The sequence below is a fragment of the Curcuma longa genome, chromosome 2 (assembly GCF_044706935.1).
Source record: "Curcuma longa cultivar G26 ecotype Majalengka, Jawa Barat chromosome 2, ITB_CL_G26_1.1, whole genome shotgun sequence".
In the NCBI taxonomy this organism is placed as follows: Eukaryota; Viridiplantae; Streptophyta; class Magnoliopsida; order Zingiberales; family Zingiberaceae; genus Curcuma; species Curcuma longa.
In genome coordinates, this window is record NC_133862.1 from 2,234,405 (window position 1) to 2,261,696 (window position 27,292).

Sequence of the window (27,292 nt, forward strand, 5' to 3'; positions counted from 1 at the left end):
TGTCAAAAGATGACCTACACGTCTTACAGGATGACGAGCTAGCTTCCAAGGAATAATCAGAAGATATGCATTTTACAGTAAGACAAGAGAGATCTTGATCTATTGATGGAGCAAGGGTGGTGATCAATCAACTTCAATTGGCAAGGCAAAGGCAGGAGCGACCAATTGACAAGTCTAGATCGTCAATCAATGTGAAAACAATGGTTGTAGATGAAGACTACAATGACGTTCTTTGCATGGTTCATGTTACTTGTACGAATACTGCTATTAATGTATGCAACAGATGGTAGTTAGTGCATTGTTATCTTGAAGACACTATGATCCTTGTGATGATGTTAAATGCAGTGTCGAAGACTGAACTTGTTGCAGGGAAGTATAACACTTTGTGATAATGTTCAATTCTATGAATGATAAACTTATATACAATAGGTGGAAAAACAAGTAGACATAAAAAAAAACTTTGTTAAGGAAGCATAACACAACAATGTGATTCTACATTCTGTAATGTTTTCTGAACCAATACAAGGAAATTAATGTTTTCAAAAAGACAGCAGCTATCGCGTGATGTTAGAACTCCATTAAATATTCCCATGGTTGAAGTATTCAGAGAGACTGTGCTGCAGCAGAGGATCACACGATTTTATTCCCTGAAAACTAGCTTACACGGAAAGGCAATTTAGGCAGTCTTTCCCTTTTTTTCTTCTTCCTCTTTCATCTTCTTTGCCCATCTACGCTTCTGCAAAATGAAAAAAAAAACCAAAAAAGATTAACATTTGACTACAATATCAAGTGTCCCAACAGCTTGGGTTGGTCAGAATTTGATCGATAAAATCCTTTTTAAAAAAATGCTTCATATAGTGTATTAAACATTAAATTGGATAAAAATGAGAGGTGGGGACTTAATTCCACTTTGTGGCAAGAGAGACATGGCTACTACCACTACTAAGTCGTGGTGGCCTTACATTAACTTTCTTAAATGAAAGGCATTTTTCAACACTAAAAGCATTTGTGTTGTAACATCCTTGGGCTCAAATATGCAAGTGATCAACATATATAAAAGCTCCACACTGACACAAGTTCAGTTACCTGACTTTCCGAGAGAATAAGAAGAGTAGAATTATTTATGATTGTGGCACTACATTGATAAATAGCCCTAAAATTCAGACGTCAAGTAATTCAGGGGACTTTGCTTTTACTAGAGATAACTGAAAGCAAAATAGTAACGACATACGAGTCCAGTTGCCTAGAACTTTGTTTGAGTATAATCTGCTTATCACTTCTCTATTGAGAAGAAAGTTCCTATACAAATTGAGAAATAATGGGGGTAGAGTTCTACAAGATTTAGGATACCCTAGTCTGGTCACACAGATGTGAGCTATTGACACAATTGAACTACAATTAACTTAAGATTGGGCATTTAAGTCAATGGTCAGCCTAACAAGTTAGTATTTTCTCATTTGGATGAGTTATAATGAGCAGATTTTAACCTAAAGGTGTTTGGAAAGAATAGTCTGTCTGATAGTGGAGCTGTCATTGAACTTTGAATGTTGCAAATTGGAGGTGATTCTCGACTTGGATCTTGGCAGCAACATCAAGCGTTGAATGTGCAGTTTATAACACCCTACTTCAGTTCAAAAAAATATGACATGCCTATATATATAAGAGTGAATAACTTGCCCCCAACCAAATTAATAGTAATTCCCTCATTAAAGAATATAGAACCCTTTTATTAATCGACAATTTTTGTGTCAGATAAAACTAGGCATCATAATCTCTCATTATTTATGCCTTGTCCCAGTTATAATCCAATCTCCAACTCATAGTTCAAAGTTATCTCTAACCAGGGGCACATATAAGGCCCAAAAATGGTATCACACATGCAGCCTATGCCAAACACTTCACGTCTATAAATGAGTCCATTTTGACATAAGTATCTAGAAGAGAACTTAACTTTGTCAGGCTCAATATTGAATCATAATTCTTCAGTCAAAGTTAATGGTAATGCTTATAAAGCCTCTTAACTAATTCACAACTTGTCATACAAGACCAACTAGGGTATTAAAAAATTGCACATGATAAAATCACTTTATCACATATAAAGTGCAAAACTTGCGCAGAAGATATTAAAAAATGTATTGGCTACTCTTTGCAGATAGGCTAACAACACAAAGTTGGAAGAAGAGTAAATGTGAATCTTAGATGTCCTTTGATGTAATGTGCCAATGTTGGATTATTAGCACCTCTTTGGTGGTTTGTGCATTATATTGTGGAAGGACAGAGGAATCTCAGGTGCAATATGGTTTCTCTTGGTTTTCAATACAATGATATAAATGTAGTAGTAACATCAGGTCAAACACTCTCTAAGACTATAGAATAGGAAGTCACTAGTCGAATGATTTCACTAGATAATCATTACTCACAATATTGATGGTAAAAATCATGAAATTCTCATATGAAGAATCAGCTAAGCCAAAAGATCAGTGAGAGCTATTGGGTAACCTACCAAATTATTTCACTTTCTTTTTGAGGGAACATGGTAGAATTTCACTTGGTAATTTAAAATGAAATTACTATGAGAAAGCCCTTACAGTCCACCACGCTTCAAGCACCAATAGAACTATGGAACTACAGTATCAGTTTCAATTACATTATTATGAGCAAGCCCTTAGAATTCGTCAAACTTCATGCACTAATAAAAGTATGGGACTACAGTAAAAGTTTCAACAAGCTAAATGATTAGAACATTAGTCATCACCACCACTACCACCACCATCATCATGGCATTTTTCTTCCAACTATTGGGATCAGTTACATGAATCTTATCTCTCCATTGAATTATATACAAGATATGACTGAAACATTAACCAAGTAATCATAAAACATAAAGAAGCAATTTCTAGGCAATCATCCAGACTACTTAGATATATATTTTCATCCAACACTTCCTCTAGTAGACAGCCTCTACCCTCCCAACAAAGTGAAGCCCAAATAACTCAACTCTGTAAGTTAAATTTTAACAACTGGCTAACTGACTGTTACCAGCTTACCATGCACTATCCCTATAGAAACCAACGATTTTCCTTGCTTCAAAACAATAACTTGGTAAAATTCACTAGTCATGAGGTTGCAAGTTAGAAGATGGAAAATCCATCATCAGACAATGCTTCTCTTACTGTTTGAACGACAATTTGCCTTTACAAGTATTTTAGTTTCACTGTTAACCAAGACTTCATTCTTATTTCATAAAATAGCCTTAAAGAATTATCAATTTGCCATTGAATATAATGAAAAAAAAAATAAGCATCTTGTGTTTTTAAGTATAAATTAGAAGCAAGTGTAACATTGTCGAAAATAGATGTATAACCTAGTGGTGTGAATTTGATTTGATTTAATTTTGTTTTGTGAAAAAAAAAAGTAGTTTGACTGAAAGATAGGAGTTTCTATGTAATTCTCTCGACAATCATGTTTGCTTTTTAGCAAGCTCTTGGTAAAACAGTTTTATCAAAGGTTCTCATGCATAAAAAATGTTTGATTAAAGAAGCTGCTTATTATCATCTTTATGCACTTATGAATCTATGGAAAGCACTGGTAAAGTCCAGCTCGTGCTAGCCAGTACCAGCAAAACTTCAATCCTTGTTTCTCACAATGCAACTAATGAAAGGTACTAGTAGGACTGCGAAAAAAAATAAATCCCTAAACCAATTTTCTGTATGAATGCTGACCTTGTAATCGAGAAGCATCTCAGACATCTTCTTCATCAATTCAGCAGTATGCGCCCTCCTGGTGAAATAAATTAGGAGATAAAGCATCAACGCTTGAGTCAAAAACCCTGGAAAACAATGAAAATAGAATTATATGATAGGGATATCTTGAAGGGAAGCGCACTTCTCCGCAGACACGCGGTCGCATTTATGTCCTTTCCTCTTGTTCCTCATCTCCTTCCTAGGCGGATCGTAAGGCCAATCCCTGACCACACCCCAAAATCGAAATAAACTTTAACAGAAGTACACAAGAACCAACTTTTAGGAGCGAAAAGAATGAAATACGAACTCTCCGGCGAGAAGGACCTCCTTCCGCAGACGTGCTTGCTTGCGGGCACTGATCGCAAGGGGCTTCCAGGCACCTAGTTCCCAGTAGCCCCATACGCCTTTGGCGAGTTCATCCTTGTGCTTGGCGAGCTTCTTCCTCCATGAGTACTGGTAGTCGTTCACCGCTGCACCTTTGGCCACTGCTGCCGCCTTCGTTGCCGCCGCCGCCAACTTCGCTGCCATTAGATCGACGAGGACAGAGGATAATCTCTCCGGCTGCACAGCGTTAGGTCGAGGAATTATCTGCAATTTGGGCTTCTTCAAAGCTCAACAGGCCGGCCCAATTATATTTGATTGATATTTTTTTTAGTTTTTTTACTATCTTTAAACAATATTTTTAATTTTTGATTGATCGTGTCATGCTGTCCGTATATCGGACTTATTCGGACTTCCTTTTTTTACTATCTTAAATCCCTAAACTAATTTTCTGTATAAATGCTGACCCTGTCATGCTGTCCGTATATCAGGCTTATTCGGACTTCCTTTATTATTTTTTTTTCTATTTGAGTATCTGCAGTTTTGACATTTCGATACTATGGCTTTATTGAGATTTGGATATTTTTATGGATCTGGGTCTTGTTATACATGCGTGGTTATGCTTGTTCAGTTTACTTGATGATGGTAGTGACCGTGGGTCACTTTGTGTGGATGTGTGTATATGACAATGGTGGTCATTTTGTTTACTTTTATCTGTCAGTATATGTCCATAGCTTGTTATAGATTGATTTTATTGTGTATGTATTGAGGGAAAGTCAATTGTTACAGGGGAGATGCTGCCGAAATTTCTTGGACAACCGTCTCAAGGGCATAACAATTATTTTTCTTCCCACTTGGCTACCAGAATTCATAAACTCTAGTACTTAACCTGGATGTCTAGAGTTCGAATCCTGGGAAAGACAAAAATCCACTGGGCGGGGGTGGGAAGACCTAGTGAGTAACGATACGACCAAGGGGTCGCCAATTAGGTCGCCCAAGGGACTGCCAAAGGGTTGCCAATTGGGTCGTCAGTTGGGCCACCCAAGGTGTTGGGTCCAAAATGATATCTATCTCCACAATGACATGATATTATCTACTTTGGGCTTAAGCCCTCATAGCTTTACTCTTGGGTTCTCCCCAAAAGGCCTCATGCCAATGGAGATACTTTTTATCCTTTTAAACCTATAATCTTTTCCATGTGCTTTAGATGTGGGACTATATTTACACCTTTGCAACCCAATAATCCCCCCTCAAACAAAGAACCACAGGCCCCCCTCAAATGGAAAGCCTCCGTTTTTTGATGTTTGAATCCTCGATCCACCAGGACTTTCTGCCCCTTGGTCCACCCGCCCTAGTAGGACTTCCACTAGCTGTCCGATCCTCCTTGAATCTAACCGGACTTTTAACCAGACTCCTCGTCTAAATTTCTGCCTAGTGTCTGGTCCTCTTAATTCAGACATGGTAGCACCTACTTCATTTGTTTAAGGTTCAGCCACATGGTTAGATCTAGATCATGACTCTTCCGGTAGTTAGTCTGGTGAAGAGCGGCCTCGCTCTGATACCAATTGTTGGGTCAAAAAGGATATCTGTATCTCCACAATGAAATCCCGCACGTCAGTATGTAATATAAAGGTTCCACTAATCCATGAGTGGATTGTATGTGTGAATCATGCACCTGTGCTACTATAATAGGAGCGACTCGACTAAAATAGGAGTAGGATGCTAATAATCGCAAGACATGCAATTACGCACACCCTTTGGTTGGTAGCCCGCATGTAGCTGACGCTGGACTCAATAACAATGAAATCCCGCACGTCAGTATGTAATATATGCAAGCATAATGTATGACACTAGTCCATGCATCATATATCCAACTACATATCTATATAATATGCTCCATGCACCACCTATCCAACTACATATCCATGTAATATGCCACAATAATCAGAATGATATAAAAATCCCATAACTAGCATATGCACTGGTAATAGAGTGATATAATCTAAGTAGCAGCATATGTACATGTAGCAGGTGATATCAGAATCCAAAAAGATTGGATAACCAAACATGACAAAGGTATCAAATGATATCAAGATAAATGAATAACTGATAACCACAATAACCAAAAGGTATCCGATACTACCAAGTAGCAGTAATAACTGATATAAAAATCAAGTCAAAGAAGCAAGTGAAATAAATATGAACAGGAACATAAATCATTGATATCTAGCAATTTACACATATCTTAAAGACCTATCTATAAAGGATAAGTCAAGGTACTCGCCTTCCGATTGGTTGCGTGTAATCGCAAAGAATCCGAGTCTGATAATATCCGCAACCAATCAACTCAAATCAATGTCCTGGATCAATGGACATACATATATAATTAGCCAAATAATACTAGCCAACTCAATCACTAACCAAATTCAAACCTTCTAACCACCAAATCTATCCGGAATTAGCAAGTATATCGAAAATCGGTTACAAAAACCTCGATTACAAAACAAATAATCGGAATGTAAATACAGCTTTTGTTACCAAGTTTTTGCGCTCCCCGGAGTGTTAATTCGGCGTCTCGGTGTTCGTTGAAGTAGCTTGAATCAGGCTTGGCACCGGCGTCGAAGATTGGAAGCTTAACGGTCGCGGGAGAAGCGTTTGAGAGCGGAATTGAATTGATGTTCGGCTCCTGCTCGCGGCCTTCTTTTATACTAGGCCTGAGTCGACTCAGATCGCCATCTGGGTCGACTCCAGCTGAGGTGGCAGATCAAACTTTATCTCTGTTAACGTTTATCTCGCCTGGGTCGACTCAGATTGCATTCTGGGTCGACTCCAGCTTAGTTGGCGGCGGAGACGATAACATTTTGACTCTGGGTCGACTCAGATTGCACTTTGGGTCGACTCCAGTCCGACTGAGCAGAAATCCTGATGCACAAACCTTGACCTTCGGCTGATTCGGCTGGAGTTGACTCCAGAACCCATCTGGGTCGACTCCAGGCCCGAAAATCAGTTTTTCGGCCTGTTTTGATCAATTTTTCTTCCTGCACGAAAGTTAGCTTAACATGTATAACAGTTATTGAGTCGGTTCGTTGAACCAACTCCGAGTCTTAACTTCGGATCTCCGGTGAGATCCTGGGTTAGACCGGCGCCTACTGTTCCTCGTAGGAACGCGTCTTCACCCACTCCACTCGGGAGAATTTACCTGATGCCAACCAAGTCCTCCTGACCCGTTGGACTTTTGCTCGGCTCTGTCGTTGCCCCCCAGGACTTGAACGCAACTGATCCTCCTGATCAGTCCATTCTTCTCTGCAACTTGGTCCTCCTGACCAAGTCCATTTCATCTGCAACTTGGTCCTCCTGACCCAAGTCCAGATCTTGCCTGGTGCACGTTGACTCTGCCAAGTCTTCTTGCCTAGCCACACTAGGACTTTACCTGTTCTCTGTAAACTCATTTCAAACTGATTAGTCAAACCACATACTTAACTTGATCCTAGTTCCATAATCAAAACATAGGTTTGACCTGCTAGTGCTTCTTGCACTAACAGTAACAAATCTGATCCAAGCCATGCATAAACCTCAATCCATCCAAAATAAAAGCTAAGGTTGAGTTTACCTGCTAATTCCCTAATCCTCCTCTCTCGACAATGAACCAAACGAACAACCTTTCCTCGTCAAATAACCAATGAACAACCTCTCCCTTCTTACACTGCCTAACACAGGTTCCTGCACCCACAATACCAGCCACCCAAAAGCTCAAAAATCCTAGCATTACCACCATAACCAAAGGAAAACACAGATACATCCTTACCTGCCCTTTTTTCGGTGATCGACAGAGAATCGAAGATGTACAGAGGTTTCCCTGTTGCAAATCAAAAACATTGCCAATTAATAACCTAATCAATACCTCCTCGAGAAATCAACTCAAGGAAACAACCAATCTGCCCTTACCGATTATCCTCCAACTTCAGCTCCTCTACCGACGGTTCACCTTGCTGCTCTAGCGCTCCGACAACTGAGAAGAGGAGGAACGACAAAGAGACTCTGCAACAGCATTGTCGAATGCACCCTAGCTCACAGCAGCGTCGACCGACAATCAAACCAAACAAGGAATCACTGGATACTAAAGTGCAAAGTCGGTGAAGGAAATCGAGCTGGAGATCTCAGCTTCGGCACCAAATCGGCCGCACGTAGAAGACAGCTTGGCCACGGATCGGCGAAGGGCTGATTGTCCGGCGTGAGTTGAACGAAGAAGATGGAAGATCAAGCAGAGGAGTCGGCAGCTCACAATCACGGTGGAGGGAATCTGGCGAAATAGGAGGAGACAGCTCAGGAATTGGAAGCCGAACACCATGCTGGTGGCGACGGCGAGGAGGCTTCCATAATCGGCTGCGTCGAGGCGGCGGCTGAAGTGCAAAGCAGTTGGAGGCAGTGGGACGCGAAATCGGGATAGGGATCGAAGGAGAGAAATCCTTTTTAACCTAAATCCCTACCGAACCAGTCGAACCAGCCCAACCCAACCCAACCGAACCTAAACCATATGAACCAGAATTCTAATCCAACTGAACCAACCCAGCTTAAACTGGTGTTGTAGCAAACCAGGTTTATATTTGGTTCGCTTGGTTCAGTGGCCAAACGACCTCCAATTTAGTCCCAACAAGTTTTGTTTGGTTTGTCTTCACAAGAAGAATGTGTTCGTATCAATAATGGAATTTTTCAGTATTTTACAAGAAGGACCTCCTTCCACAGACGTGCTCGCTTGTGGGCATTGATCGCAAGGGGCTTCTAGGCACCTAGTTCCCAGTAGCCCCATACGCCTTTGGCGAGTTGGTCCTTGTGCTTGGCGAGCTTCTCCGTCCACGAGTACTGGTAGCCATTCGCCGCTGCACCTTTGACCGTAGCCACCGCCTTCGCTGCAGCCGCCACCAACTTGGCTGCCATTAGACCGACAAAAGTACTAGAGTTTATGAATCCTAATAGCCAAGTGAAAGCTCTCTCACTTGAGTCCACCTGGTGAAATAAATTAGGAAGCAAAGCAACAACGCTTGAGTCAAAAACCCTGAAAAACAATGAAAATAGAACTATATGATAGGAATATCTCGAAGGGAAGCGCACTTCTCCGCAGATACGTGGTCGCATTTATGTCCTTTCCTCTTGTGCCTCATCTCCTTCCTAGGTGGATCGTAAGGGCAATCTCTGACCACACCTAGAAATTGAAATAAACTTCAACAGAAGTACACAAGAACCACCTTTTAGGAGTTAAAAGAAAGGAATACGAACTCTCTGGTGAGAAGAACCTCCTTCCGTAGACGTGCTCACTTGCGGGCACTGATCGCAAAGGGCTTTCAGGCACCTAGTTCCCAGTAGTCCCATACGCCTTTGGCGAGTTCGTCCTTGTGCTTAGCGAGCTTCTCCCTCCATGAGTACTGATAGTCGTTCGCCGCTGCCACCGCCTTTGCTGCGGCCGCCGCCAACTTTGCTGCCATTAGACCGACAAGTACAGAGAATGATCCCTCCGGCTGCACACCGTTAGGTCGACGAATTGTATGCAAGTAGATTTGGGCTTCTTCAAAGCTTAACAGGTTGCGCCATTTATCACATTGGTGCAATCACTTTTTATAAAAATAATCATATCTATACAAAATTAATTAATTTTAAATTCATAAAAAAGGGTTTTAATTGAGCCGCCAGTTGAGCCGCCCAATATAAGGGACCGCAGAGGGGCCGCCAGTTGGGTCGCCTAAGGGGTCGGGTCGTTACAATAAAAGGACGTCTTTTATATTGTAAAGACCCGACCCCTCAGCCCCTTGGGCGGCCCAACTGGCGGCCCCTTGGGCGGCCCAATTGACGGCCCCTTGGCGGTCCCTTGGGCGGTCCCTTGGGCGGCCCAACTGGCGACCCCTTACGTCGTCCCACTGACGACCCTCGACCATACTGTTACTCACTAAGTCTTCCCACCACTGGCCAGTGGATTTTTGTCTTCCCAAGGATTCGAACTCTAGACTTCCAAGTTAAGTACTAGAGTTTATGAATCCTAGTAGCCAAGTGAAAGCTCTCTCACTTGAGTCCGCCTGGGGAAATAAATTAGAAAACAAAGCAACAACGCTTGAGTTGAAAACCCTGGAAAATAATGAAAACAGAACTATATGACAGGAATATCTCGAAGGGAAGCGCACTTCTCTGCAGACATGCGGTCGTATTTATGTCCTTTCCTCTTGTTCTTCATCTCCTTCCTAGGCGGATCGTAAGGCCAATCCCTGACCACACCCCGAAATCGAAACAAACTTCAACAGAAGTACACAAGAACCACCTTTTAATAACGAAAAGAAAGGAGTACAAACTCTCCGACGAGAAGGATCTCCTTCCTCAGACGTGCTCGCTTGCGGGCACTGATCGCAAGGGGCTTCCAAGCACCTAGTTCCCAATGGCCCCATAAGCCTTTGGCGAGTTCGTCCTTGTTCTTAGCGAGCTTCTCCCTTCACGAGTACTAGTAGCCATTCGCCGCTGCCACCGCCTTCGCTACTATTGGGTCCAAAAGGATATCTGCATCTCCACAATGACATGAAATTGTAAAATTTGGGATCTAAACTTTCATGGCTTTGCTCTTGGACTTTACCCAAAAGGCCTCATGCCAATGAAGATACTTTTCATCCGTATAAACCCATAATCTTTTTCATGTGCTTTAGATGTGGGACTATATTTGCACTCTTGCAACCCAATAATCTCTCCTCAAACAAAGGACCACAAGCCCCCTCAAACGAAAATCCTTCATTTTTTAATGTCTGAATCCTCGACCCACCAGGACTTTCTGCCCCTCGGTCCACTCGACCTACTAGGACTTCCACCAGTTGTCCGATCCTCCCTGGATCCAATAGGACTTTCAACCAGACTCCTCGTCTGGATATCTGCCTGGTATCTGGTTCTCTTGATTCAGATACGGAAGCACCCACTTCCTTTATTTAAGGTTCAGCCACATGGTTAGATCTAGATCATGGCTCATCCGACGAATAGTCCAGTGAAGAGCGGCCTCACTCTAATACCAATTATTGGGTCCAAAAGGATGTCTGCATCTCCACAATGGCATGATATTGTTTACTTTGGGCCTAAACCTTCATGGCTTTGCTCTTGGGCTTTACCTAAAAGGTCTCATGTCAATGGAGATACTTTTCATCCTTTCAAACCCATGATCTTTTCTATGTGCTTTAGATGTGGGACTATGTCTGCACCCTTACAACCCAATAGCTGCGGCCGCTGCCAACTTGGCTGCCATTAGACCGACGAAAGTACTAGAGTTTATGAATCCTGGTAGCCAAGTGAAAGCTCTCTCACTTGAGTCCACCTGGTGAAATAAATTAGGAAACAAAGCAACAACGCTTGAGTCAAAAATCCTAGAAAACAATGAAAACAGAACTATATGACAGGAATATCTCGAAGGGAAGCGCACTTCTCCGCAGACACGTGGTCGCATTTATGTCCTTTCCTCTTGTTCCTCATCTCCTTCCTAGGCGGATCGTAAGGCCAATCCCCGACCACACCCCGAAATTGAAAAAACTTCAACAGAAGTACACAAGAATCACCTTTTAGGAGCGAAAAGAAAGGAGTACGAACTCTCCGACGAGAAGGACCTCCTTCCGCAGATGTGCTTGCTTGCGGGCACTGATCGCATGGGGCTTCAAGGCACCTAGTTCCCAGTAGCCCCATACACCTTTGGGGAGTTCGTCCTTGTGCTTGGCGAGCTTCTCCCTCCATGAGTAATGATAATCGTTCGTCGTTGCACCTTTGGCCGTTGCCACCGCCTTCGTTGCGGTCGCCGCCAACTTGGCTGCCATTAGACCGACGAAAGTACTAGAGTTTATAAATTCTGGTAGCCAAGTGAAAGCTCTCTCACTTGAGTCCGCCTGGTGAAATAAATTAGGAAATAAAGCAACAACACTTAAGTCAAAAACCCTAGAAAATAATGAAAACAGAACTATATGACAGGAATATCTCGAAGGGAAGTGCACTTCTCCGCAGACACGCAGTCGCATTTATGTCCTTTCCTCTTGTTGCTCATCTCCTTCCTAGGGGATCGTAAGGCCAATCCCTGACCACACCCCGAAATCGAAACAAACTTCAACAGAAGTATACAAGAACCACCTTTTAGGAGCGAAAAAAAAGGAGTACGAACTCTCCGACAAGAAGGACCTCCTTCCGCAGACGTGCTCACTTGCGGGCACTGATCGCAAGGGGCTTCCAGGCACCTAGTTTAATGTAGCCCCATACGCCTTTGGCGAGTTTGTCCTTGTAAGTTAAATTCTAACAACTGGCTAGCTGATCGTCACCAGCTTACCATGCACTATCCCTACAGAAACCAATGATTTTCCTTGCTTCAAAATAGTAACTTGGTAAAATTCACTAGTCATGAGTTGCAAGTTAGAAGATGGCAAATTCATCATCAGACAGTGCTTCTCTTACTGTTTAAAAGGCAATTTGCCTATACAAGTATTTTAGTTTCACTATTAACCAAGATTTCATTCTTATTTCATAAAACAGCCTTACAGAATTATTAACTTGCCATTGAATATAATGAAAAAAAATAAGCATCTTGTGTTTTAAAGTATAAATTAGAAGCAAGTGTAACATTGTCGAAAATAGATGTATAACCTAGTGGTGTGAATTTGATTTGATTTAATTTTTTTTTGTGAAAAAAAAGTAGTTTGACTAAAAGATAGGAGTTTCTATGTAATTCTCTCGATAATCCTGTTTGCATTTCTAGCAAGCTTTTGTTAAAACAGTTTTATCAAAGATTCTCATGCACAAAAAATGTTTGGTTAAAGAAGCTGCTTATTGTCATCTTTATGCACTTATGAATCTATGAAAAGCACTGGTAAAGTGCAGCTCGTGCTAGCCAGTACCAGAAAAACTTTAATCCTTGTTTCTCACAATGCAACTAATGAAAGGTGCTAGTAGGACTGCGACTAGTAAAACAAATCCCTAAATCAATTTTCTGTATGAATGTTGACCTTGTAATCGAGAAGCATCTCAGACATCTTCTTTATCAATTCAGCAATATGCGCCCACCTAGTGAAATAAATTAGGAAATAAAGCAACAATGCTTGAGTTAAAACCCTGAAAAACAATGAAAACAGAACTATATGATAGGGATATCTCCGCAGAAGGGAAGTCCTTTCCTCTTGCATTTATGTCTGACAGAAGTACACAAGAACCACCTTTTAGGAGCAAAAAGAAAGGAGTACGATCTCTCCGACGAGAAGGACCTCCTTCCGCAGGCGTGCTCGCTTCCGGGCTTCCAAGGGGCACCTAGTTCCCAGAAGCCCCATACGCCTTTGCCGAGTTCGTCCTTGTGCTTGGCGAGCTTCTCCCATTCTACGAGTACTTGTAGCCATTCGCCGCTGCACCTTTGGCCACTGCCACCTTCTTTGCTGCGGCCGCTGCCAACTTGGCTGCCATTAGACCGACAAAAGTACTAGAGTTTATGAATCATGATAGCCAAGTGAAAGCACTCTCATTTGATTCTCCACCTGGTGAAATAAATTAGGAAACAAAGCAACAACGCTTGAGTCAAAAACCCTGGAAAATAATGAAAACAGAACTATATGACAGGAATATCTCAAAGGGAAGCACACTTCTCCGCAGACACTGATCGCGGTCGCATTTATGTACGCCTTTGGCTTTCCTTGTGCTTGGCAAGCTTCTCCCTTGTCGCCACTGCACCTTTGGTCGCTGCCATCGACTTCTCAACTTGGTTCCATTAGAAAGTACTAGAGTTTATGATCGTAAGGCACTCTCACTTGAGTCCGCCTGGTGAAATAAATTAGGAAACAAAGCCAACTTGAGTCAAAAACCCCCGAAATATGACAGGAAACGAAGGGAAACTTCAGACACAGAAGTACAGATCAAGTCAATCTCTAAACCACCTTTTAGAAGAGCTTTTAAGAGCGAAAAGAAAGGAGTACGAACTCTCTGGCGAGAAGGACCTCCTTCCGCAGACGTGCTCGCTTGCGGGCACTGATCGCAAGGGGCTTTCAGGCACCTAGTTCCCAGTAGTCCCATACGCCTTTGGCGAGTTCGTCCTTGTGCTTGGCGAGCTTCTCCCTCCACGAGTACTGATAGTCGTTCGCTGCTGCACCTTTGGCCGTTGCCACCGCCTTCGCTGCGACCGCCGCCAACTTGGCTGCCATTAGATCGACGAGGACAGAGAATGATCCCTCCGGCTGCACACCGTCAGGTCGACGAATTGCATGCAAGTGGATTTGGGCTTCTTCAAAGCTCAACAAGCCGCCCCATTTATCACATTGATGCAATCACTTTTAATAAAAATAATCATAACTATACAAAATTAATTAATTTTAAATTCATAAAAAAGGGTTTTAGTTTTATAAAATATTTATCAATATAAAAAAATAATCATGTTGAGAAAAAATTAATCAAAAGGACACCTAATTTCTTAAGTTATAGAACAATCTTAATTTTATAATATAAAACATAAACATGCCCATAAAATAAATGTAATTTCAAAAATTAATTTTAGAAAATATTTGACAAAGTAAAAATAATTTAAGAAAAGAATTAAATTTTTGACATCATTTCATAAAAATAAAAGGAGAACTTTTGAAAGTATAGGTGTATTTTTTTATTTTTTTATTTTCACTCAAAATATTTTAATCTACATTGGAAAACTTATTGAATAAAAATAATATCTTAATCAATTAAAATATATGAAAAAAATTCTAAATTTTCTAGTAAAATGAGACAAGGACAAATTAAAATAATGTTTCTTAAGTTATGTTCTGAATTTCAAATGTAGTACAAAAGTTTTTGTTTTTGTTGTTGTTGTTAATTTTTAAGTTACTTTTTCATTTATAAATTGGTTTCTTTATTCATCTGTAAGATATTAACAAAATTATTTATTTTATTAATAAATTATTCTTTGATCTTATATGTACACTGTCACATGACTTTTTGCTCTTAAAAACTATAAGATAAAATTATGTAGGTTGCTGTTGAGATCGCCTAGTGGGATGCGGATGCGTAACCCGCCACGTAGCACCACGATGGACATTGTGAGGAGGAAGAAAATGATGTACTTCGGGACTTGCGTACACCAACATCGTGAGAAGGAAGGTCAGGGGTCCTTAAGCTCGACCACTCCGATGCTTAAGTCAGATACAGGGAGGAAGAAGAAGAAAATAACAAGTAGCAAGAAGAAGAAGTGAGTGATGTCTTGCGTACCTGTGCATGCAATATCAGGAAATTATATAAACAAAGAAGGAGAGAGTTATACTAGCTTATCTTGTCATTCATGAGGGAGAATATTTATGCAGTGATTTTGTCAGAGGAGACATATTTTGGAGATTATTTGTGCAGTGATTTTATCAGAGGAAATGTCTTTCGATAATTAAGGAAATATCTGCGTCGTGATTTTATCATAGGATTTGTCGACCAAGGTATGAAAAATATCTAGTCGTCGCGATCATCCGCGATTATTATGAATGGAATGTCCCCTCATAGCTCCACTGTCATGTCTCATAATTGTTTGATGGTTGTGATGTGACTGTCTGAGAGATTTGATAGGCGAAAAGAGAAGGATCGGCTTGAGTGTAGGGGCAACGGGCTTAGCCATCAAATAAGATGGGTCAAGGTAAGTGGTCGGTAGATGGGCGAGTGGTTGAATAGGAATCGTGTCCGATTAAGTCCAGTCAATCGGTCAAGTCAACCGCAACAATCGGGTCTCTACCTGTGCCACATGTTTGGATAAGTCATCTTCCTTTGTCTGACGTGTCCCGATCTGAGACTGGTCTTTACGGGCCAACTCGTAATACCTATAACAATGTATAATTGATTAATTAAATATAGTCTAATGATTTTTCAAAATTCTTCATTTACATGAATTTTATGTACCGAACTATATATTCTTTTTATCCTTCACTATGCAAGTCCATTTATTTAGCTACGTCAACTGCAGCCCAAAGTGGAGCGACAAATGAGCACAAATTGGATGATTAGGACTTATTAGGAAAGTCAATCGAATCGATGAATCGATTAAATTGGGCGAGATAGACTAGTTGATTGACCCAATTAGTGGGTCAGGCGAACGATCCCAGTGACATGGTGTTGTGAATAAGGTTGTGAATAAATTTATATGAATAAAATAATTATTCATGAAAGCACCATTATTGTTATTATCATTATTATTTATAATTCAGATTTGATTTTTTAAATCAATTGAATTTCAAAATGATCAAAATCTGATTTTATGAAAATTTTTCATTCACCATCAATATAAATAAAAAATATACGATTATCTCGTCAAGAATTGGATTTATCATCCCATAGAAAAAAAAAATCTATATTGCATTGTAATTGACAATCAAAATTTTTTTTAGATGATCATTATTTATCCCTGGGGCATGATGTCAGAGGTAGGACATTTAGATTGTATACTTACGATTTGATCCCCAATACATATTTACAAATATATATATATATATATATATATATATGATATACTGCGCAACTGTTTTGTGCGAGCCGTCCGCGACATCTGACGTGGCGAGAAGTTTCACTGTGCATCTCCGTCGACAGCGTGGCGCTAGCAATAAACAAACTTTCATCCCGCGTTTTCCAAAATCCCAAAATCCAAAATCGCGCGGCTGAATCTTCATTTGCTCCACGGCGTCGGGCGAAAATCGCTATTGGATCCCTAGCTTCCCTAGCCGGTACCAGACGCCGCTGCCACACAATCTCGGCGAGCCGTCGGCGTCCATTTGGGGCGAGAAGGCGCCGCCCCCCTGGATTCGTCAACAGACTCATCTTCGAAAGTCCCTACCTTCCCTAGCCCGTACTAGACGCTGCGCCGCCGCCACACAATCTCTGGGAGCCGTCGGCGTCCATTCCCCGCGAGAAAAAGGCGCCCCCCGTGCCTTCGTCGGCCGACTCTTCTTCGTAGTTCCATTCTCTTGTTCTATTTATGTTTGGACAGAAATACTTCTGTTCCAATCTTATGTTCCATGTCTTCCTTCTTCGATTTCTTTCAATTTCTGGTAAATAATGTCAATTGTCAATTTTTCTTTAAAAGGTAAACCGGCTGGCTGGGAAACGGTACTCAAAAGCAGACTATCAACCTCCACTCGACAATGCGTGGACGATGCACAGTGAAACTTCTCGCCACGTCAGATGTCGCGGACGGCTCGAGCAAAACAGTTGCGCAGTATATATATATATATATATATATATATATATATATATATATATATATAACCTAATCTATTATCAATTCATTAATGATAACGATTTAATTAACCAATTCTGTATATAAACCTTCACATCCAATAATTCAATTCTTTTATAATTAATTAGATTACTTAATGAATTTAATTTTTTAATGATGTATATCTGGATGTTATAAATAACATATATGTGCACCAAACATAATAAAATCTAAAAATGTTCGCCTCTGCCTTTCACAATTTTCAAGTCTCATCTAGAGATTATCAACTATCCCTTAAACATGCGAGTCTTCTTTAGTTCAAAAGAAAATTAAAAGTTGGCTCATTAAAAAGTTTATGTAACTGTAAAAGTTTATTTTCATGATTTGATTTATAATCATTAGACAAAGTTCTCTCTTCTCCTTTCTTAAAAAAAATAATATAAACATTTAACTGTTTAAAAAAAACTCCGGACCAAGACCACAACATTTGCAACCATAAACTCATGACAATTCGATGGACTCTATATATATCTTTAAAACGGTATGATATTGTTCACTTTGGGTTTACGCTCTCATGATTTTATTTTTGAGTTTTACTCAAAAGACCTCGTACTAATATCGATATCTCTATCTTACAACTCCAAGATCTTTTTCATGTATTTCTAATATGGGATTTTGATTGTATCCCAACACTACAACCCAACTACAATACTTTCTCTTGTTTTCCAACCTTATGCCCTCAGAACAATTTCAATACTTGCATATTGTACATGTGAAGCAAAAGATCAAACACCAGAAACCGCAACATATGTACCCTTTCTTCTTGAGTTCATTAGACCTAATTCTGGATAGTGTCAAATTGAGATAGGGGTCGATTCTCTTGATGGGCATATCATACATCTGCGGTGCTCAAACTATTAATGATGCTAGACTGTCAGACTACAAACCTATGCGCTTCCCAGATTTACCTACAGGCTTGTCAAAGTAAAACCTAGCCTTCCAATACTAAAAATATCAGGAAGTTTATCGGTGCGTGCCTCAATTATTTGTTATCATCTTCTCATGCATATTATGTTATTAGCATATTCTGCTTCAAAAAATGATACAATAGCTGTACTCCAATTTGTACCTACTTCTGAGCAAAAAGAGATTTAGAGCATGCCAAAATTAAGTATCCAATTCAATTTTTACTCCATAAATCAAGAGCAACTGAACAAAAGAAATCACTATATATAGCAAAGAAAGAGAGGAATGGGGACTCACCAAAGGTGCAGGTCCTCTCACAACTTTGCCTTGGTTGTTGTACTGAGATCCATGGCAAGGGCAAGTGAATTCGTTCTCAGCAGCATTCCATGGAACAACACAACCGAGATGGGTGCAAACACCATTAATGCCGTAGGTTGCAATAGTCTTATTGTCCTCCACAACAAGATAAGTAGGGTCTCCTTAGACTGCTGAAGAACTTGTTGCTTTTTCTTTCATTAATCACAAACCAAAGCTTAAGACTGTTGAAGGTTTCTAGAGGAGACTTGCAACTGGAATAATAACTTGAGTCAGCAAACAGATTCTCTAGGGGAAAACATAAGTTGTTGAATTGTATCTATATGCCATTAGTCGAACAATTCAAAGTTTCAGATTGTTGAAGGTTTCTACTGAAGAGTTGCAGCTAGAATAATGATTTGAGCCTGCAAACAGATGCTCTAACCTGAAGACATTAGCTGTTGAATTGTGTCAATCTGCCATTAGTGTAACAAATCAAAAGTTTCAGGCTGTGAAGGTTTCTTCTATAGGAAACTTGCAACTCGAATAAAAACTGGAGCCTACAAACAAATGCCCTAACCCAAAGGCATTAGTTGTTGAATCCTATCGATGTGTCATGATCGAACAAAATGGCTCCTTTTTGTAACTATTGTCAGGTGAGAAATTAATCTAGTATCAACTTTAATGAAATTTATGAAAGATAAGAAATTGTTATGAAGCATGACAAAGGTGCTAATTTAACCAAACTACTTGTTATGGAGAATATTCTTAAAGCTTCAAAAAGCCTCTGAGCCTTATGGATTGGCTCCACTTGTGCAATTCCGATGGAAAGAGTGTGTGAATATAAACTAGAGGTGGCAATCAAGCCCCCACAGTCCGGCCTGACCTAGCTCGGCTAGAGTAGCCTAATAAGATCTAGGTCGTGTCATACCAAATCTAGCCTAGTTTGTGGGCTGAATTGAGCGAGGGACGACTCAACCCCACATATATTGTGTGTGGCCTGACTAGCCCATTTTAACATCACTTAATAGTAGAAAGTGTAACATACCTTCCCATGTTCTTCTGTCATTGAAAGTACAATATTTTAAACAATGCCTTGAGTACATTTTCAACAATGTCTTTTCAAAGCCTCTACTATATTGTGGAGCATTAGTAAATCTAAAAAGAGAATGTAGCATTTGTAAATCTAAAAAGAGAATGTCCAACAACGGTATAGACAAAGGAGCCTCACACGCCTTACATGACTTCTGAACCAATTGACGCTGAGTCCTCAATCACCTAGATGAGACTATTAGAGCATATGCCCCTAAGTGGTCCAGTGCAACCATAAGTTTTGGTACTTGGGCAAAGGTAGAGTGGTTCAAGTGGTCATATGTTCTAATGTTTAGGCAAAGGGGTTAAGTTAGGCCTTATGTTTGTATTTGATATGTGTGTCTGAGTGTGCAAAAACTTACGTATACGCACATGAAGACGACTTGCTGTATCCAAGGTTATCACCATATCTTCTTCACGCTTCTTTCGTGCAACCTTGACCATATTAGAATCATCATCCTTTGATTTTGGAAATGGCTCCAACTTTAGATCAAGAATATATGCAACTTTGAAAACAGTAAGTAAGAAGAATAATTTTCCTTTCCAACGAGTAAAATTGGTGTCCATCGAATCGATCGAGTTGAATATTTGGATTGAGAAAAGATGTCATATTCTTTTCAATTTCCATTACAAAATTAAAATCTTAAAGATTGAAGGAGGAATGGATTTGTGGCATATCGAAATGCTTAAGTTGAGGCGTATTGAAATACTTTCCATTAAAGTTTTATTTGTCTTCAATACTCAAAGTTTGCTAATCAATTTTATCGATAAATTACCCCAAGATACAACAACCCTTTCAACCCAATATCCAACAAAAATATTGAGTTGTTAAAAACATACTAAATTTTTTTAGAAATCTGAATATTTATAAATAAATTGATATCTTTTCATGAATCAATATGTCTTTTTATCAAATGATGCATATACCCGTCAATTTGGGTTAGAACCGTCGAATTGGCCCGTCCTGTCAAATAATTTAGGTGGATTGGGTTGAAATGTTATTAACACATTTTAAGATGGGTTGGCCCGCTTAGGCCTGTGACCTGTGTGGGTTGGCCCATGTCGGGCTTGGATTGACCTGCGTGGGTTGGCCCATGTCGGGCTTGGATTGACCTGCGGGTTGAGAAAATTTATTTATTTATTTTAAATTTTAAAATTAAAGTAGAAAACTCAATGAATTAGTGGGTTTGATCCATTTAAATTACAATTCAAACTTAAAAATTATAATTTAAACTTAAAAATTTAAACTTAATCAATTTAAATTATAATTCAAACTTAAAATTTTTATTATTTTTAATATTTTTTATTTTTTAACGGACCCGTGGGTTGACCCGCCTAACCCGCGACCTGCCTTAAATTTGGTTGGATTGAAGATTTCCTAATTCGCCAAGTTGGTGGGTTGGCCCGTCTCGCCCCGCCATATGATGAGCCCGCCATAAGTTGACCCGCCCCGTCATAAGTTGATCTGTTTGATAGCTCTACTGATGCAACAATCACACCTTTTTAGACAAAGACATATAGATGCAACAATTCAAATGAAATGGGGCAATAGAGAGACACATTAATTCAACTTACATATATTACAATCTCTTACAAAATGTGCTAATCAAAACACAAAACTAAACGATAGACTTGATAAAATCCTCGGATCTTAAGGTTTTGTATTAATGATTACACAATTAATTAAATCTTCAGAACACTAACTAAATAGACATGAACTAACCACAAACACACCAAAACCTGAAGATAACTCAATTAAGGCATATATAGAAAATGTTACCTATAAACCCTGGGTAAGAATTCTATCACCAGGACCATGAGTATTGACCCACGCATGCAGACGCAAGAACATCAATTTTGATTATAAAATTTAAAATTCAATCAATTCAATCAAATCAAACGGTCAATATCAATTGACGTATTATGATTAATCAATTGTTAATAAACAAATCAAGTATGATAAGTTCAAAACCGATTGTTGTAATTGACTGCCCACGATCCACATATGTTATCTCATCAATCTCATCAATCGATTGTTGATAAAAAATTTTTTTGATTAATTTGATAACAGATGATATTATATCAGTTTATTTAATTTTAATGATAAATTTAGATGATTCAATTTATCATAAAATAATAATTTATACTATTTCAATTAGTCCTATTAATTTAATTTTAATTGAATGTTCAATCCGGGATGAAAGACTCATCTCCTCCTGCCACTGAAGGAGAGGTAACTGGGCCTCCGCCCACAGTTAATGGGCTTTGGCCCAACAACCGTTATAGACTTAGCCCGATAATTACTGATTGAGACTTTCACTTGTACGTGGGACTAACCTGGTTTGTTTCGATATCATGAACCAGGCGATGATCGTGAGACCAACCATGTAGAACCGCTAAGGTGACTGATTCCATCTTTTTACCGACATGAACCAGGCAAACAGGCGATGCCACGCAAAGAGCATGGCATAGATGATATTGATAGATAGACCGGCCAAGCAGCTCGCAGTCTAATAATTCTGCCATCTGCAGAGGGGAAACGCGTGGGAGAGTGCACTCATGCAACCTACCACAGCTGCATGGCTCCATCTCGAATTCTCGATGGCTTTTGTGAGTGCTGTAAATGCATGAATGATTAAACCAGCCTCTCTTTGAGTTTGACCAGTCGAAGAAACAGGTCAAATGATCCAGGCCTCTCCCTCTCTTTTTTGGCTGCAGATACACAAACACAGCAAGCACGTATTGAAACATGACCAATAGAAATTAGAGTAGAAGGTAGCAGGTGATAGAAGGCAGGGCGACAGACAGAGAGGCAAAACGTAAAGTTCAGATTGTTGCCTGGTCCACCCACTGATGTGATGACTGAGCCAGTGGCGATGGAATGGAACCTTGGCCCTTTTCTTTTCTGCTTGACCAACCGATCGAATCCAACTTTTATCTTTCTCTTCCTTCAATGCATCCACCACCGCCACTCATGAATTAACCTGTTGAAACGTTTTAAAGATGCAATTACATTCAAAAGATTGAGAAAATTCCTCTTCCCCATAGTTTTTGAGGCTGTAATTGACAATCGGTAGCCAGTTTAGTATGAATAATTACAGAAGGTGTATACGAGTTATCGACTACACTCTATGTTTTTTAGAGGCCACTTGATCTTTATGTTTGCCTTGGGATTCGCTGGGCGTATCGTGGAAAGAAAAGGAAAGAAATGGGATTGATCATCAAAGCTTAAGGAAGTTAAGGGACCACGTAAAAAAGAAGGCAGGAACAGTGATCATGTTGCTCCGAAGCTTCACTGGGGTCTTAATGTTTCCCCTTCCTCACAACACTAATCATGCCATTCTTTGATAAGCCCTCCACCTAATTATCTCAAACAAAGTTGTAGGAAGTGGCAGATCGATGAAATGGCTATCGAGATTTAACATGCTCTACGATCGGAGAGAAGCTGTCTGACAAGCTTAATGATCAATAAGGCATTTATAATAGGCACAAGCTTTCTAAGGTTTGCTTGATCACATATCATTCAAGGGATGAGGATAGATTTCCTAACAGCTATGCTATTGTCATCTCCAATTCACAAACAGGATCAGACCTTGGATCTTCGAATGGTCCGACTAGCCAATTCAAGTTGCGTTTGAGTTCGGCGTCAAGTTACTGACTCCCTCAAATCATTAGAAAACAAAAAGAGAAAGAAAACACCATTCATGCACGTTCCTTTCACTTTCACATCATGACCATTTACTTGTAGGGGTGGGGCAATGTGCTGATAGCCATAGCAGCATCTAACAAAAAAAAAAATAAGTGAAGGGATAAATTCTCATTCTAAATTAGGCCATTTGCCGAAGTAAATTGGATTCTGAATTGCTTTTCGGTTAAACTATATTTGACTGAAACGATTTCGATACCTTTATAAACTGCAGGCCAACATAATTTACATACTATAAGTCATTGAAAAAAACACAGGTTCACATATATGACCTTAGAGATTAAGCCACAAGTTGGTCTAAGCTACTACATCAGTACAAAAACAGAGTGCATGCGTACCTGGGCAAATCAACTGTTGTAATGGAATAAAGGGTATGGCAAGGAGAGCTGACCATTGCCGGATGTGGCAGTACAGGTCCAGAGATGAAATGAGGAATGCATGGGCACAACCATTAGGGTACTCTGGCCAAACATGTGGCAATGACAATAAGTTATATAACTGAAAAGATGAAAGAAGACAGACCTATGATATGAGCCCTCTCAAACTGCCTCTTCTTCTTCTTCTTCTTTTTGTCGGTACCATAATTGCTATTCCACTTTCATTAGAGGTGACTAAGAGTCCTGCCCGATTTCAAATCAGCTATTTTAAAAAATAGTAAACAGTTAGTTAGCTAAACAAAGTCTAGAAGAATAAAATGAATATTATCAAAATTATATTTGTTATTAAATACTATTAAAGTTTTCTTTAATATTTAATACTTAATATGTGATATTTTATAGTAAAATTGTCAAGCTAGACTTGGACCCAACTGTGATTGGCACATCTAACTTTCATCACATATATAATCTTCATTATCCGATTCATGCAAAATTGCAAGGTCGAGGCTAACCAACTCCACAAACATTTTAGGTGTTGATTCAGGGGGGAATCCAAATGCTGTTCTTGAAGTAAAGTTCTCTTATCTATCTACTTAACTACATATTCATTCATCTTAGCTGCTGATTAGGGCATCTAGTTGCACTTTAAAAGAAAGAATAAGGTCGGTGATTATTAACTATATATATTGACCTCCTTGGGATATGGAATAGTAATCCAATTCCATTATCCAGGTCAATACAGACAGAGTCAATTACAAACATATCCTAGTCTCTTGTATCCATGCTCATTTATTGAGGTAACGCCAAATCCTAGGTCAATACAATCCTATTCTTATTTGACAAAGAACAAATTAAAAAGAAACACAGAAACGCCAAATCGAAATCATGCAGTGAGAAGTATAAGATTTGACTGGGGAGATTACTTGAAAGAAGCAAGGAAGGTTAGACACACAAAATCCTCGTGGGAGACGATGATGTGCATGACATTTGACAATGGAAGAAGCGGCAGCAGGCATCATCATTCAGTCCATGCAATGGATGCAAACGGTGGTGCTGCTGCCTATTGGACTTGTGTTGCTTCACTCCTTGCTAACTGTGACTGCTATTTCTACCAGACTATCTGCCGCCGTTGCGTCCCCGTCCCCATCCCCGGCCCCCCATACTACAGCGACACCTGCACACTTTTCCCGACACCTCTCATTGCCTCCTCCCTTCGCTTTCAAGTTTCCTTCCTCCTCACATCACTTCACTTCCTCGATTTAACCACCATTATATTAACCATTAGATGGCACTGTTAACAAGCAAAAGGAAGGGAGGAAGCAGGCATCTATCTGCTAAAGAAAGACGTAGAGGGAGGAGAGCGACATTGGATCGTCTCTCTCCTCTCCCCTGTTTAATTGGCCTTCCTCTCTTTACAGTCTGTTCGCCTAGCTATAAACTACCCCCGTTCCACTCCTTGCCTCTTCATTGTCCTTTACCAGTCTCGTCTGGATGCTTCTGCACCTAAAAACCACAACTTTACCAATCTGTTGCTGGGGAAGAGAATGGACTTCGATCTGGAGAACCCACTCACCAGCAGCGATGACGAGCAGCAGCACTCCGGCTCCGTTGCGGAGCTCTTCGCCGCGGAATCCGACCACATGATCGCCTCCATCGGCACTATCGACATTGCCGCCCGGAGGGATGCCGTCGCGCTGGTCCTGCAGGTAAAGTGAAGAAAAAGATGATTTTTTTTTTGTATGTAAATTGTTTGATTGCTCGTTTGGTTTTCATTTCGGCGATGTGTGTTTCGGTGGGCTGGCGCAGTTCGGCTGCAATCTCGATCCGTCTGTCGCTTACCTTGCGATCAACTACATCGATCGGTTCCTTTGCAAGCGCGAAATCTCGGTAGGAATGAGTTGTGATGATGGGCATATGCAATGTAGGGAGGTTTGATCACAATGTAGGTTGTTAATCCCTTTGGTTGCAGCAGGAGAAGCCATGGATCGTTCGGCTATTCTCCATCTCGTGTCTCTCCCTCGCCTCGAAGATGAAGAAGAGCAGATTGATGCTCGCGGATATCCAAGTACTGTAAATCCATCTCTTTTTTCCCCTGACAAGATTTCGTAGTTGGATCAATCTGTCTCACGGTTCGATATCACAGGGGGCGGAAGGGATCATCTTCGATGGCCAAACAGTTCGGCGTATGGAGCTGCTAGTGCTCGGGACCTTGGATTGGAGAATGCGACCGATCACTCCGATCTCCTTCCTTCGATTCTTTGTCTCCTTCTTCACGCCTACTCAAGAACCTTTGATCCGAGCCCTCAAATCCCACGCGACGCAGATCATCCTCAAAACCCAAAGTGGTAATGGATTTATCCAACCCTAAACGCCCAAATGACGATTTTTGGTATTTGTACAAGGAGATTTTAGCGATATTTCATTTACCGAATTAAATGCCAAAAAAAATTGCAACAGAGATGAAGATGCTAACGTTCAAACATTCGGTGGTGGCGGCCGCCGCGCTGCTCTCCGCCGCCTACGAGCTCTTCCCCGTCCAGTTCCCCGCTTTCCGCGCCGCCATCTTCTCCTGCGAATTTGTAAATAAAGTAATAGCCGGCCGCTAGATCCTTTCCCCATTTCATTGATCCACTCTTTTCGCCATCAATTTCTTCCTAAAAGCTTCAATTTTGTTTCCTCTTCTGATACAAAATAGGAGAAGCTGTGGGAATGCAGCAATTCAATGGGCAACCTCGCGGCGGACGTCTGCGACTCTCCGACCTCGGACACCCCGGTGACCGTCTTCGCCCGCCACTGCTCCAGCTCCGAGAGCGAGCCAGTCGTCGGATCCTCCTCCTCTGCCGTCGACCGCGAGGTGAAGAAGCGTCGGGTCACCTCCTCCGGCCACGCTCCGCCTGCGCCCCCAGCAGCGGACACCGACAAAGATTCGATATTTTAAGGAAGAGGACAGAAGCAAAAAAAAAAAAAAGGAAAAAAAAATCTCTCTTTTGTGAAGAAGAAATGATGGTTAACTTAACCATGTGGTTTATCTAAATTACAATCATATTATTAGAAAAATATCCAACAAACAATAAATGCATTTTATTAAATATTTAAAATGGCTGGTAAAGAGTTGGGTAACGAGGGCACGGGGCGTGCTGCGGAAGGACGCGTGGCGACGGGGAAAAAGGTGAAGCGGTCGGGGAGTTTCGAGGCGTGGCGGAACGATTCTCGTAATAAATAAAAGAAACGTTTGACCCGGTGGATAGAGTAGCTGACTGAGACTGAGTCGACGTGGCGACAGAAGTGTAAACGAGTACATGAAAACGATCTACTCATTTAAATCCAAAAATTACCCAAAGATATATATTAAGAACCTAAGTACAACCTTAACTTAGCAATATTGAAAAGGATATATAAATACTTTTAACTCTCATTCATAATCTTATCCACACAAACAAAGTCATTGTGAATATCAAATTTTAGTTAATAATGAAGTGAATTATAAATTTAGATTTAACTTTTAGTGTTGTCTAATAAAACTGAGTCATTGTGACATAGCAATCAATAAATCTCCCAAAACATAATAACTAACCATCAGAATTTAGAA

At 40.4% G+C, this 27,292-nt stretch overlaps 2 protein-coding genes across 2 annotated transcripts; one reads left to right on the forward strand and one right to left on the reverse strand.

Moving 5' to 3' along the window:
* Positions 1 to 442: 442 nt before the first annotated feature.
* On the reverse strand, positions 443 to 4,271 carry LOC141822358 (uncharacterized). Its single transcript, XM_074709803.1, has 4 exons — positions 4,051 to 4,271; positions 3,886 to 3,966; positions 3,723 to 3,780; positions 443 to 736 (listed from the first exon to the last, which is right to left on the reverse strand). The coding sequence occupies exons 1-4, from the start codon at positions 4,269 to 4,271 to the stop codon at positions 677 to 679; spliced, it is 420 nt and encodes a 139-aa protein (XP_074565904.1). The 3' UTR covers positions 443 to 676.
* A 20,925-nt stretch (positions 4,272 to 25,196) lies between these two features.
* On the forward strand, positions 25,197 to 26,641 carry LOC141815548 (cyclin-D6-1-like). The gene is made up of 6 exons (XM_074703500.1): positions 25,197 to 25,408; positions 25,503 to 25,590; positions 25,673 to 25,768; positions 25,847 to 26,048; positions 26,161 to 26,291; positions 26,399 to 26,641. The coding sequence occupies exons 1-6, from the start codon at positions 25,248 to 25,250 to the stop codon at positions 26,639 to 26,641; spliced, it is 921 nt and encodes a 306-aa protein (XP_074559601.1). The 5' UTR covers positions 25,197 to 25,247.
* Positions 26,642 to 27,292: the final 651 nt, after the last annotated feature.